General features: G+C 41.3%; 1 protein-coding gene and 1 long non-coding RNA gene across 3 annotated transcripts in view; one reads left to right on the top strand and one right to left on the bottom strand.

Moving 5' to 3' along the window:
* LOC142759377 (uncharacterized) overlaps window positions 1–10,163 on the top strand; it is a 52,886-nt gene extending 42,723 nt beyond the window's left edge. Inside the window, exon 2 of the long non-coding RNA XR_012883130.1 lies at window positions 9,746–10,163. This is a non-coding gene — a long non-coding RNA (uncharacterized LOC142759377). The remainder of the gene's footprint in view (window positions 1–9,745) is intronic.
* The window catches only part of ATR (ATR checkpoint kinase), a 113,043-nt gene continuing 98,002 nt past the window's right edge, over window positions 80–15,120 (bottom strand). For both annotated transcript variants that reach the window (XM_075861472.1, XM_075861473.1), the window contains 7 exons: window positions 14,560–14,703; window positions 14,318–14,468; window positions 10,201–10,357; window positions 9,754–9,907; window positions 2,106–2,257; window positions 865–970; window positions 80–492 (listed from right to left, as the gene is read on the bottom strand). In XM_075861472.1, coding sequence (XP_075717587.1) covers window positions 319–492; window positions 865–970; window positions 2,106–2,257; window positions 9,754–9,907; window positions 10,201–10,357; window positions 14,318–14,468; window positions 14,560–14,703 — 1,038 coding nt within the window. In that variant the 3' untranslated portion in view covers window positions 80–318. The remainder of the gene's footprint in view (window positions 493–864; window positions 971–2,105; window positions 2,258–9,753; window positions 9,908–10,200; window positions 10,358–14,317; window positions 14,469–14,559; window positions 14,704–15,120) is intronic.

Below are 15,120 nucleotides of genomic sequence, written 5' to 3'. Positions count from 1 at the left end.
AGGAATTAAGAGCAACTGAAGGCGTTGTTTTATTACGGACATTTCCATTAATGATACCAGAATACAGCTCTGCTCACTGCTTATAACAGCAGGACACGGTGATGGCAATGTTCACATTCTCTTGTGGTCTACTGGATCGATCAAACAAGTCTTCTCCTCAGAGAAATTCCAGTGCAATGTAGAACACAGAACATCGATCAGGTAGAAGAATGCAATATTTTACAAACATGTCTGACAAACTTCATACGTCTAAACTGATCGTGTCATTTATTGAAGTCTACTGTTGTGACCTATAGACCTAGTTTGATCAGAGAGTGGTCACATATAAGGCGCCCATCCAAGATACATCTGGCTCAGAAGGTTTTCATCTGTTGCTTCTTGGATCAGATAGTGGACATGTCCCTCTATGGACAGGGGGAGGCCCTTTACACGATTCCTTGTTTTAATCACACCCTGAAGACGCTGCTCTATATCAAGCACATGGGTTTTAGCCTGAGGAACGAGAAAAACAACATATGATATTAGAACCATGTAATAATTGCTGATAATGGTCACAGTATGACAGCATGAGAGAAAGCGGGAAGTGCACCTCCCTAAATCTATAGAAAGGGTGCACCAAACCAAACAAACATCCATTTCTTTCTTTTCAGCCGCCACATAAAACACAGCAGGAGTTCGCCAAAACATTTGTACGCAAACATTACCTACCAAGCCCTGACTACCAAGATCAGCGATTGCAGAGAAATAGAACCATTTCAAGCTAAACTTCCCAATAAATACAGAACATAAAGCCATTACATATTTGCTGATGTGGTAATAGTTTCTTCATGTGACAAGGTGCCATGCTACAAAAATAGCACCAACCTTCTCATTGACAACTTCTCCGGTCTCATTGGCTTGAGCTTTGCTACCACCACGAACGGGTTTACTCCACTCCACCAGAGGATCATGCAGGAATGGCTTTAGTACACTAAACACAAGAGCAAAATCATTATTGATCAATTAACGATGAAAGCTATACATGCAGGCTTAGTTTTGAGATGAGTCCCTAGCACCCGGATTACTTCGCTTGGTGTTGCACCTGAACCTTTTCAAATCAACAGCAATTGACACACCAAAACACTGTTAATCCCCCAAAAAAACAATTTAAAGTGACCCTGCAGTCCAGGGACAAAATTTGAAATGTGATGGAGTAATGTTACCTGATGCCCCGCGGATCAGCCGTTTTAGGGTCATTTCTGTGTTGTTCCAAAATGGCCGCAGCGCTTCTAAGACTACCCAATGCGAGTCTGAGGGACTCCCTCTGTTCTCAGAATGGCCCACAGGTAATATAATAATATTATTACTCCATATACCCCTTAACATTTCAAATTTTGTCCCTGGCCCGGGGGTTTGCTTTAACTTATTTATCCTTCAAGACAAAATAAATTGCAATGTCTCGGACACACAGCATTTATCAAGCTGTAAGGTGCCTTGGATTTTCCATTGCGTTGTGAAGTACGCCTGAAGGGACCCGAATTATGTGGAATTTATATTTACCACTTTTCATTTCCCCACATCTTCTTACAGACGTAATAAACTTAGGCTCTGTTTACATTTGCGTTGAGAGCCTCTGTTATGGTAGCATCAAACGTTTCAGTTTTTTTTTAACAAAAGAAAACTGCAGTCTACATTGCTATTCTTACCCTCAAAAATACCGAAACCCGAGTGGGCCCCATTAATGTCACTATTGTCAACACTTCATCTCCCACAGTATGCCACAGCACAGCGTACTCTTTACAAACATTGACAAGATACGAACCTGGTTTTCTCTTGCAGATTGAAAGCTGGGAGAAAACCAACACACTATGTACTGTAGCAGTGGATGTGATAAGATGATATGATGTGACTCAAGTTTAGTACAATACAAGTATATAAGTATTTACAAAGTTACTATCATTTGTTGAACTACAAAATGAAGTTTAGAACAATGAGCTGACGGTGGTTGTTTTGCGTATGAACACAATCCGCCAGTTCAATGCGGATTATAGCACTTTGTTTGTGTAGTTATTTTTTCATCTTTACAGTGGACTGAAAACATGGCTACTGTTACGCTAATTATTCACCTCATTAGTGGTTCTCTTTGGTCTCTCATTAGCCTCATAGTGACCTCACATGCGCGGCGGAAAAGGCCTTCTGTACCCATTGGTCCCATTCCATTAACCATGTTGTGTGTCAGACGGAAAGGGACAATTTCAGGAACTTCAAATGTTTCACCCTAAATGAAATGATTAGCATAACGTATGAAATATTTTGCCATTGTATAAAATGATTCTAAACAAGATAACGTCTAAGATAATTATCTTTAGATAATATTCTGATTAGGGTTTAAATAAGATAAACAATTACACAACCAAGAAAAGGTTGTATGCAGTGGTGGACCCAGTATAAAACAGCAGGAATACCAACAATGTTTTTAGGTAATTTAATACGTCATTACTTTTTTCACTAAACATTGATCAAGTAAGGAGGTAGCTGAGGCTAAAAAGTATAGCTAAGCTAGAACAGGCATATTATTATAAAATTCATATCAGTGTATGTGTTCGCGCATCCGTATGTACGGTAGTCGCAATTCTATTGACAGCTGGTTCTGTAGTCTTGTATGTATTGCAGCCCTAGAAAGGGGGATAGGGCGATCAAGACCACAATAGGGGTATTAAAGCAGGCCTAACATTCTTATACAGACAGGTAGCTTGACCCTCCACAAGAGATCGTTCAATTATTATTAGATTAAAGATCCTAGGTAAAGTCAACATCTCATGGTAGCGGGTGCAAGCGGGTAATCCCGATCCAAGGATTGTAGATAATAATAGAAAAGATCCCACAGCACGCCAATGTAGCAAAAATATGTGGTTTATTCAGTCAACACACAGCTGCAATGTTTCCGTCCTACTATGGGACCTTTTTCAAGCATGCTAACATAAACCTATATATAAATGAAACCTCAGCGATATCCAAAGGTTGTCACTTTAAATAAGGCAGAATGTGGTCATTCAGTCATTTACTGCTCTTTTCAATAATAATAGACAATAATATATATCTGGCTATAAAAAAAACAGGTGTTATACATATAGTCATTGAAACCATCCGGATATAGAAATCATCGATGGTAGATCCAACTGCACTCTTTTTGTAACAAAAGTCTGTTTGGATCACGGCCTCGATTAGATGGACGTACAACTTCTATCACCTGGAATTGAATTTCCTCTGGATTTATTCCATGCATTTCTCACATATGACTGGATAGACCAGTGTCTTCCTCTCTTTGTATATTCCGTATATGGTTAAGGACTCGTCTACGCAGTTCATTAATGATTTCACCGACATTATTACGTGGGCAACCATCAATAGAGTTCCCTGGTAAATATGTTGTTCTTGCTGATGAATTTGCATGTCTTGCATGCACCTCATTTATAAGTGCCCACCGGTCTCTGTGCCAGTCAGGTTTGCTGTGGTGGGGGTTCGGTAAAGTGGCTGTGAACCAGGCGGTCACAGAGATTTTTTTCCCCTCCTAAAGGTAATAAGAGGATACAAAGCAACAGCATTGGTCAGATCCTTATTTGCAGTAAGGATACCCCACAGATTCTGGAATATCTCCCTTATTTCTTTATGTCTATTGTCAAAAGTACCCACCAAATAAATGGGTTGGGCTACATATTTCTGATCTGAGAAAAAACTCCAGTTGGTTGACATACAGGAGCTTCACAAATTCATTGAACCATGAAACCGAGTCAACCTAGAGGACCAATGCTTTGTCTATATACCTCGCCCACAAAATTATGGACGAGGTATATGACTCAAAGCCACCCGTGAAGACCACCTGATCCTCCCACCAGCCCAGGTATAGATTTGCACAGCTTGGTGCACAGGGACTGCCCATGGCAGTTCTCCTGAGATAGTGGAAATAGCTTCCCCCAAATAGGAAGACATTACTGGAGAAAATAAATTCCAACAATGAGAGAACAAACTCATTGTGCGCCCTGTATTGTGTACCCCTCGTCTACAAGAAGCACCGTACAGCCACACAACCCCGATCATGGGGTATAGAGCTGTACAATACCTCAACATCAAGACTAGCAAGGAGAGCCCTACTAGGCAATTCAATCACCTTAAGTCTCTTGAGGATATTGGGAATGTCTTGTACATTAGAGAGGAGGCCCAAGACAAAATTCCAAGATGCCATTGGCATAAGTACTGATATACTAAGAAAGACTGTTCATACCAGACACAATAGGCCGGCCTTCTAGAGGTTAAAGGCCTTTGTACACTTTCGGCAGGCTATAAAAAGTGGGGCTTTGTGGAGGTCTAACACTCATGAATTCAAACTCATGTTTGTTACGTCACTCCCCTAGGGCTTTTGACAAAATATTATCCAAAACCGTTATATTCGAAACCAAAGGGTTTGAAGGGAGTTTGCGGTAACTCGTTGAATCATGCAGGAAGTGGTGACACATTTCCTTATACATCCCTGCACCCATAATGACAAGCTGTCCACCGATTTAATGATAATTGAAGGCTCTGCCTCAAGTGCCAATAGTGCCTTTGTTTCATGAGTGGTCAAATTACCCCTAAACTGATATGATTCAATTTGTGAATGCAAGAAATCTATTTCTTTAGTCGCTACCTGTACAAAAGGATCAAGATTATGGGTGCCTTTGTGCTTTTAGTTTTAAGTTTAGTGAATTATCTTTTACCTTCCTCACATTCTCCCTCCTCCATCAGTTTCATAAGATCCATAAGTTCAGAAAGATCTGTCTTCTATGCAGTTCCCTACATTGCCTCAGATTATTGGTTTTCTGGAACTTGGTCCATTTAAATCCCTAATCCACTCAACAGTGTTAAAACGAGTGGTGGGGACAAATGACAAGGCTTTACATAATAGTGAGATCTCATCTCTAGTTAGAGATTTCTAGGAGAGATTAATAATTTGCATTTGGTCAGATTCCTCATAGCAATACTGCAGTGGATCAGATAAGAGTTCATTATTATTGTGTTGCTCTGGTTCTGAGTTGGCACTGTGACATGGGGTAATCTGTGCCTATAAAATCTTTACGCGCAACGTTCCCCATAGAAGCTAGTGGCCTGCGCATTAGTCTGATTCAGAGAGAGCAGCTGTTTAACCCTTTTATGACAGGTCATTAATGCCCCTGTGCCCAAGTAAAATTTTCCATTTTTGATATGCACTTCTTTAAATGATAATATTTTTGGAAACCGCTATGAATATCACAACTATTGTTAGTTTTTTTTTTTTACAAGACTTATGAGGCTTTCATTTTCTAGATTAATTTAATTAATTCCATGTTTACTATGAGCAGACATCACAAAACATTAGAAAAAAAACCCCACTTTTTGGTAATTTTGTATATATATTCATCTATGCTATATCTATGCTATATATATATATATATATATATATATATATATATATACACATACATACACACACACACACACATACATACACATAAACTGTACAGCTCTGTAACAATTGGTCGTCTTCTCCCTCCATCATCCTGGATCGCTGTGAGATGAGTGTGAAGAGGGCTATAAGGCTATATTCACACAACGTGAAAAAAAGGGCAGTTAACAATTGATCAACTGTCATTTTTTCATGTCTGTTTTGCATCAGTGTGTCTCAAAATTTTAAACCATTTCCTGGCCGTTTTTCACCGCCATTTGCCATCTGTTTTTCAGACGTTAAAAAAAAAAAAAAAAAAGAATGAATTTTATTCGTTTTATTTGTCCAAGCCATCTGAAAACACCATAGGGCCCATGTAGATAGTGACGCAATACCACTGTAGATAGTGCCAGTGCCCACATACATAGTGCCACAGTTCCCACTGCAGATAGTGCACACATAACGCCACACACAGGGCCCATGTAGATAGCGCCAGTGTCCCCTGTATGCAGTGCCCATATAACGCCACAGTGCCCATGTAGATAGTGCCACCCCCTGCAGATAGCGCCACTCCCCCTGCAGATAGCGCCACTCCCTCTGCAGATAGCGCCACTCCCCCTGCAGATAGCGCCATTCCCCTGCAGATAGCGCCATTCCCCTGCAGATAGCGCCATTCCCCTGCAGATAGCGCCACTCCCCCTAAATAGCACCCCCTTCCTGTAGATAGCACCACTGTAACTCCCTGTAGGAGCGGAATCCCTCTGGTCGGGGATTCCGCTCCTAGAGGGAGCCCCTGATGTCTCTGTCCCTATAGTGGACAGTGATGTCAGGGGCTAACTCTAAAAGCGTCAGCAGCGCTGTGGCCGGGGATTCCGCCCCAGGAGTAGCCCCTGACGTCACTGTGCTTATATGGATAGTGACGCCAAGGGCTTCTCCAGTAGCGGTATCCCCGTTTAGAATGTCAGACGGGAATTCCGCTCCTAGAGAGAGCCCGGACATTACTGTCCATATATGGATAGTGACGCCAGGGGCTTCTCCAGTAGCGGAATCCCTGGTCAGAATGTCGGCTGGGGATTCTGCTCCTAGATAGGGTCCTGACGCCACTTTCCATATATGGATAGTGACGCCAGGGGCTTCTCCAGTAGCAGAGAACTATCCACCGTCAGGGGCTATCTCTAGGAATCCCCGGCCGACACTCTGACCGGGGATTCCTAGGGAGAGCTCCTGATGACAGACCGTGACGTCAGGGGCTCTCTCTAGAAGCGGAATCCCCTGCACAGAGTGATCTGACACTGGGGATTCCGCTCCTAGTGGGAGTTTAGGTGGCGCTACAGGGGAATGGGGGTTTGATGCCATCTACAGCGGGGGTGGCACTATTTACAGCAGGGATGTTGAGACATCGGGGGCTCCCTCTAGGAGGGGAAACCGCGGCCAGAGCGCTGGCCAGGGATTCCGCTCCTAGAGGGAGCTTAGGTAGCGCTATCTAGAGAGGGTTTTGCGCGGGTTGTGTTTGGCGCTATCTACAGTGGTGGGCGTATTCCGGGTCTCTTAAAGGGAATGTGTCGCTAGAAATATATATATTTTTTCAGTTAAAAAATTAGTATTTGAGTGATTACACATAGTTTTAATTTTTTCAAAAGGAAATATTATAAATTAGATTCTAATTTATAACATTTCCATGTGCTAGTCACTAGAGGGAGCAGTTCCCAAAATTGCAGCATGGTCTCTGTGGTAAAGCAACCTCATTGATTTATGCTGAAAATTTGGGGTGGACACACTCTCCTCTAGTGTCCTCACACAATCCCCCCTCCCTTCTTCTGGCTAGTGCCAGGAGAAGGAGGGGTTTGAAAGTCTTCAAACCTCCTACACTGTGTGCCGCCATTTTCTGAGCAACTACACAGTGTAGGAGGATTAGATACAGGGCTCAGCAGAAAGTATCAAACAAACATAATACACACATCACATACACGAACATAAATTACCTGCTCCTGCCGCCTCCGCTGGTCTACGCTCCTTGCGCCTTCGCTTCATTGAACATATGGACGGAAGCCGCGGCTGGAAGTCGTCATCTTACAGTCCGGCAGCGGGTTCCGGTCCACAAGAAAATGGCGCCGGATTTCGCTTTACGAACGAGCTTTGTTTTGGTCTGTGTGGGAGCGGCGCATGCGCCGTTCCCACACAGACGGCGTAAGCTTCTGTGAATGGAACGGCTCCCGTTCGCATTCTCTATGGGGTTGTATGTGTCGTTAATTGACACTTACAGAGATGGAAAAAAAAAATGGCAGCCCCCATAGAGAAGTAAAAGTAAGAACACAGTAACAAGTTTAAAGTCACAACACAAATAAATAAAATGTTTATTTTATTAAAAGCAATATAATATAATAAAAAAATAAAATAAATTCATGACACCTTCTCTTTAAAGCTCTGGCAGACATGAGAGTGCAGCGCTGCTCACATTCAAAGCAGCACTGCACTCATTAAACCCCGTTCCAGGCTGCCAACGTTTATATACGCGACAACTACACGGGGCATGACCTATGTTCTTTAAATCGCTCATTAGAAGTCAGGGAACAGGATGAAATGTTTTACTTCCTAATTCTGTGTAGGGGAGGGCAGAGCTGCAGATGAGAGCAGGAAGAGAGATCACAGAATGTAAAGGGGGTTTTACACAGGGCGATTATCAGGCAGACAAGCGTTCATAGAACGTTCGTTGACGATAATTGCCCTGTGTTAACAGGGAAGTGATCCATAGATGAACGAGCAAACACGAAATTCTGCTCACATACCTTTCTTATACCAGTGCAATAGGCCTCTGTCTCTTCACAGAAGAATGGTATAGCCCAGAGATTAGTCCTGTGTAATGCATCCATGGGTAAACTGAATAGGCGTCAGTCATGTGTACCCCCCCCCACATTCATCATGTGACCCTAAAATTCAGCTAGCAACAGTAGAGGACACAGCCATGGCTAAGCGAATAGGACTGATGGTGGAATAAAGGGGGTTTTACACTGGGCAATTATCGGGCAAACGATCGTTCATAGATTGTATCGTTTTAAAAAAGTTAAATATTATCGTTGTCAGCAGCACATCTCGTCCCCATCCATAGCTCCTTGTGATAGGAGCAAACGAGCGCCGATCAACGATGTTGTAATAGGGCCTTTACGGTCATCTCTACCCCTGTACATCCTTCCATCGAACAAAAGGGAGGGATGATTGAACTTTTCTTCATGTTATCACCCTCCTCCCCCCACCATTGAGAAGATATGTGCTTTCTGATTCTCACATATAAGGGGTGATTATATGAGAAGTTGCGAATTGAATCACCCCCTGCGCCTTATCAGGCCATTTGTTGACTTTGTGACATCTGGATCATGGAGATTTTTGGACTTTCTATTTTTGATGATTTTGTGAAGATTTGTGCATGTTGACATAGGCAAAAGTGACATATAATTTGTTTTGTTATATAATTGAGGTTTTATTTGTGAATGTCGAAACACTGGCATCGAAAGAGTTAATTAAGGATTCTTTCAGACGGAACAGAGCCCTAACTGACACAAACGAAAACCATCGGTTTCCGTTTCCATCACCATCGATTTCAATGGTGACTGATCTGGTGCCAATGGTTTCCGTTTGTCTCCGTTGTACAAGGGTTCCGTCGCTTTGACGGTATCAATAGCGTAGTCGACTACGGTATTGATTCCGTCAAAACAATGGAGGCCTTGCACAACTGAGACAAACGGAAACCATTGGCACCGGATCCGTCACCATTGTAATCAATGGTGATGGAAACGGAAATCTATGGTTTCCGTTTGTGTCAGTCAGAGCTCTGTTCCGACGGTAAGGTCCGGCAGAACGGAGCCCTGATGCAGATGTGAACATAGCCTAACCTGCTATAATTTGGAAAATCTGCCTCTTGCTGGTGTTGGAATGGCATAATTTCTGGATTATCTTGATGGAGACCAGCACATCAATGGGACAATAACAAGGCTTTATCCACTTTTATTTCTGATAAATTAGTGCTGTGGCTTTCTGCTGCAACAATACCAGTGACTATAAACATACCCTAGAGTGACATACACTATTCTGCAATCTTTGGAGCTGAAATCACCCAGCATACCTTGCTGGCCCAATGTCAAATAGGTTAGTCCTTTTCCACCGGGTTTCTGTTACTTTTTGGCGGTCAGCATAGGTAGCATGCTGCAGTATTGTATCCAGTAGAAATAAACCAGAAACCTGACAAACTGATTATAAAATATAGATCTATAGTAATAAAATACATTTGTGTGCCACAAAACTTTCTATTTATAGATTTGTACCTTGTTGAAAAGACAGTTGAAATCCACATGGACGCACTCCCCTGTCAGGGAATCGAATAGAATATTCTCACCATGGCGGTCTCCAAGCCCCAAGATGTAGCCAACCATGGACATCACAGCAGTAGAGCGGCAATATGCGGACCTGCTGTTGTACCTGAAGAAAATGGAACATTCTTGTTAGCAAATACAAACCCCATTGAGACAACCACTCAAAATTGCAGTGAAGTATGGTCTTTTATAGGGGTTCTTCTTTTTCAAGAAAAGCCCAATACACATGATATAAAGGAATTGTAAATCTGATAAAGGTCTAGATAAAGGTGTGTTTTTCCTCAAAGTGAAGGGCTTTTGGATAAGTTACATTGTATCTATTCAAGTACATTCGTTTACATAAATAATACTTTCATAACTTTCGCCATTTTGATTGATGATTCAATTATAACTGCTCACCAAGATGTAGGATCTGGAAATGTCCGTAAAAACCATTCCTGGAACACAGGCGGGTGACGGGGCAAAAGAGTCTCTTTAAATATCTTCAGCTTTTCCTGCAGAGGAGCTGCTTTAGGCAGCATACACTGACGAAGTTCCTTCCCTCCCATGTATATTCCTGGAAACAAATGGGTGAAAAAGAAACACGGCTTGGTTATTATTATAAAGATACATACCATTAGGTTTAGTGAAGTGCAACAAAGCAAAATAGGTCTTAAAACATTTCTATTTAAAGGGGTTTTGTGGAGTCAAAGCAATGTTTTTCTAACTCAAAATGAGAGCATTTACTAATATTGTTGTATTTACACAGATCCTTCGTTTCACTAGTCACGTGGTCCCGGAACCTGTTGAGACAGCTGCACCATGTGACTCAGGGCTGCCTCCCCCTCCCGTTTAGCACATCACAAATCATGTGACCAAGAGGCGCTGGCTTAGTTATTAAACAGAGTAAGCCTTATTCACACGACCGTGTTCGGTCCGTGATATACGGACCGCATGTCCCAAACCGAACTCAGTTCGGGGAGCCTGGCACCTAGCACCATAGTTATGTATGACACTAGGTGTCCTTGCTTCCCCGTGGGAATACTGTCCCTTAGAAGACAGTACGTCATACGGACGCATGTATTTCAATGGGGACGTTCACACGGCCGTTGTTTCAACGTACCGTGTGAAGTGTCTGTTGAAAAATAGAACATGTCCTATTTTCTTCCATTTTCATGGATCCCTACATAGACTCATGACTATGGGGTTGCTATACCGATACGGAGAAAAAACACAATCCCCCTCCACATCATAGAGAAAATCCTCATGATTGGAACATATATCATATATGGGGGAGGGCATATTAACCCAATCTACACGTGATATAAGGGGTGAAAGACTCTTTAAATCACCATAAGACGACAAATGTATACATTTTATGGAGTACAAAACATAAAAAACACACTATGGGGATCCGTGAAAACGGGTCCCACATGTGTGAAACGCGGACATGAAAAACATCAGTTTTTTACATCCGAGTTTCCCCACATTTGTGTGAATAAGCCCTAAGAGTGGCAGAAATTTGTTGCCAAGTGATCAGTCTCCACAAAGAAGAGAGAGACAAGGCAGCACTTCCAAAATAAATGGGAATTGTATTCACCAACCAGTGCGACGTTTCAGTCCAAGAGGACCGATCTCAATCATGCTGAAACGTCGCACTGGTTGGTGAATACAATTCCCATTTATTTTGGAAGTGCTGCCTCGTCTCTCTATTTTTGGGACTTTGGATCAGGTTCCCTTGAGGCTTGCACCCGTTATTTTACACTGATCTCCGGTGCTGAGAGAATTCTTCTTCCTTTGCTGAAGTGATCAGTCTCGACTCTCTCCCAAACATAATATCTTACAACATAGAAGCACGTGTACAGTGTATGAGATTGCATGAATGTATCTGTAACTTTTCAGCAGTCACTGAAGTCTCACTCTGTCAGGAAGAAGAGAGAGGGTCTGCAGCAAATTTGGGGTTCAATTAGTAAACTGGAATTTTTTTTTTACAGATAAAATTATATATACTGATAATGCAACTGGTTTAAAAGTATTTGGGGGGATTTTTTTTATTTTGTTTGGGCCATCGGTCAACCCCTATAAGTAAATATGCATGTATTTCAACTGTGATATTTTCGACCTGATTGAATGCTATGAGCAACACAGAAACTTTTTGTTTGCACTTAATCTTAGGGTGCCGCTTTTCAGCCTGCCCAGGAAAGAGCATTATGCGCAAAGAAAAAACCGCGCCCAGGAAAAGTGGTGCTGCAAGGATTTGCTTTTTTTTTTTTTTTTTTTTTTATATGGCTTAAAAAAGAATTCTGGGTTTTAAAGAGTACTTTATGTTGGTATTGTTTTTTGAACATTTTATTTTTCTAGGTCGTTACAAGGCTTAGAACTTTAGCAGCAATCTCTCACATTTTCAAGAAGATTTCAAAAGGCTATTTTTTCATGGACCAGTTCAGTTCTGAAGTGGCTTTGAGGACCTTATATATTAGAAACCCCCTATAAAACACCCCATTTTAAAAACTGCACTCCTCAAAGTACTCGGAACAGCATTTAGAAAGTTCCTGAACCCTTTTGGTGTTTCACAGGAATTAAAGCAAAGTGGAGGTGAAATTTACAAATTGTATTTTTTTTGCAGAAAATCTTTTTTTATTAATTTCTTTCTGTAAGAGAGAAGGTTTTACCATAGATACACAACTCCATATTTATTGCCAAAAATCTGCAGTTTTTAGAAATATCCCACATGTGGCCCTAGTGCGCTACTGGACCTCAAGAGCAAAAGAGCACGTAGAGGATTTGGGGCCTCCTTTTTATTAGAATACATTTTAGGCACCATGTCAGGTTTAGGCACCATGTCAGGTTTGAAGAGGTTTTGTGGTGCCAAAACAGTGGAAACCCCCCCCCACCCCCAAAAAAGAGACACCATTTGGCAAACTACACTCCTCAAGGAATTTATCAAGGGGTATAGTGAGCATTTTAACCCCACAGGTTTTTCGCTGAATTTAGTGGAATTATGCTGTGAAATTCCAAAATAATTTTTTTCTGACAAAACGTGAATATTTTCACAAGGAATAAAGGGGAAAAAGCATTTTCTTCTGATTACGGTAATACCCCATATGGGGTCATAAACTGCTGTTTGAACACACAGCAGGGCTCAGAAAGGCAGGAGCGCTATTTGGCATGCAGATTTTGCTGGCTTTGTTTTTGGGCGCCATGTTGCATTTGTAAAACCCTAAGGTACTAGAGTACAGATGAAGCCCCCAAGAAGTGACCCCATTTTGCAAAACTTCACCCCTCAAGACATTTATAATTTGCCTGGACACATGACAGGGCTCAGAAGTGAAGAGCACCTTGCGCATTTGAGGCCTATTTCGGTGATTTTCACAGCATTGGCCCACAATTGCAGAGGCTCAAATAGTAAAACAAACCTCCAAGCAGTGACCCCAATTTTGGAAACTACACCCCTTAAGGCATTTTAAGGGGTTTAGTGAGCATTTCGACCGACGGGTGTTTTTTCATTCTAAATTAACGTGCAGCGGATGGTGCAAAGTGAAATTTTCAACTGATATGCCACTTACAATATGTTGTGCCCAGTTTGTGCCACCAAAGACAACTACCTCATTAAATGTTAAGCGAGTTCTCCCGGGTATGGTGATGCCATATATGTGGACGTAAACTGCTGTTTGGGCACGCTGTAGGGTCCAGAAGTGAGGAAGCGCCATTTGGCATGCACATTTTGCTTGGTAGTAGTTCTGTTTGGGATCTTGCTGATATTTCAGTTTATAATGTGGGGGCATATGTAATCTGTGCGGGGTACATCAGGGTATAATAAGAGGGTATATTAATGCGGTAAATAAATATTAATCTGCAGATGTGTGGAACGATCTGCACATTTTGTGTTGTCATATTCTGAGAGGCAGAACTCTTTATTTTTTCTCCACCGGAGCTGTGTGTTTGCCGCGGGACAATCTGTAATTTTCATTTTGGGGTACACACAATTTTTTGATCACTTTTTACTCCATTTTTTTGGCAAGCAAGGTGACCAAAAACTATAAATTCTGACAAATTTTGTATTTTTTTTTTACAGTGCTCATTGTGGCCTGTAAATGACAAGTTTACTTTATTCTGCTGGTCGATACAATTACAGCGATGTGAAATGTATATCTTTTTTTTACGTTTTGCAGCGTTTGCACAATAAAATCGCTTTTTTTATTTCTTTTTTGTTACCATATTCTGAGAGCTATAAAGTTTTTTATTTTTCAGTCAAAAAAGCTGTGTAAGGGCTTGTTTTTTATGGACGCGGCGATACCAAATATGTGTACTTTTTTTAACGTTTTAATTTTTTCCCTAAAATAAAGGACTTATTATAGGAAAAAAATACATTGTTTTTATTAACTTGAAACTTTTATTTTCACACTTTTATTAAACTTTCTCATAACCCAGAAACCCCTGTACTGCACTAAAAACAAATAAAAAAAATGAATGATAAAGGGCTAAAAAAATAAGGATCAAAAATTGTTGAATGAAAAAACATTGTTGATGAACTCACCTCTCTCTTTGTAGAGTTTTATCAGAATGTTTCTCAGGCCTGCTGTGTTATTCACCCATTCTATTATTCCGCACTCATCATTCAGTGGGATAACCGCATAGGTGCGAATATGGAGCTCTCTCCTCCGGGACTCTGCGTCCTTTCGCAAACACTGATCAAGAACACAAAATGTTCAGCTTGTGTTTATCATATATATTTATGTTAGGAAAAGCTACTCATTTTTCTAGAAACTAGATCTTTACCTTGTTAATCAGGGAATTAAACTCCATAAGTCTGCAGTCTTTCCGGAGATCATCTTTTGGTTTACACATCATAATATAAGATTTTCCATCAGTTCCCTTTAGAGAAATCTTCTTAGGTTTCTGGAGAGATGGCAGAATCTCTACCTGTAAGTCATAGCAAGTGATCAGATAGAGGCTACTGGTGTCGTACATAAAAAAGCCGGACACAAGTCAGAGATAGGAAACTTTAGCCGTAGTTAAACAACCATTAGGAGAATATTTTTGGCTTTACAATATTTTTAAAACCAACTAACAAACGATTAGCAGCTTAAAAAATAGTTTGCAACATATTCAATCAGAGCAATCATGGGGTATGAGTTTCCCCACCTAACAACACGGCCCGACGTGGGCCGTGTAAACGAGCGCAGATCAACTAAACACCTCGTTGATCGGCGCGCCTTTCACACAGAGCAACGATTGCTTATGTATAGGAACGAGCATTCATTATCCTGATCGCTCGTCCCCATATATTACTATTATACATGCCCTATCTTGAGGCGTTTTCCGCCTGAAAAACCCCAT

Source organism: Rhinoderma darwinii, chromosome 4 (genome assembly GCF_050947455.1).
Source record: "Rhinoderma darwinii isolate aRhiDar2 chromosome 4, aRhiDar2.hap1, whole genome shotgun sequence".
In the NCBI taxonomy this organism is placed as follows: Eukaryota; Metazoa; Chordata; class Amphibia; order Anura; family Rhinodermatidae; genus Rhinoderma; species Rhinoderma darwinii.
The sequence above is the reverse complement of the archived record's forward strand: the minus strand, read 5'-3'. Positions and strand labels throughout refer to the sequence as shown.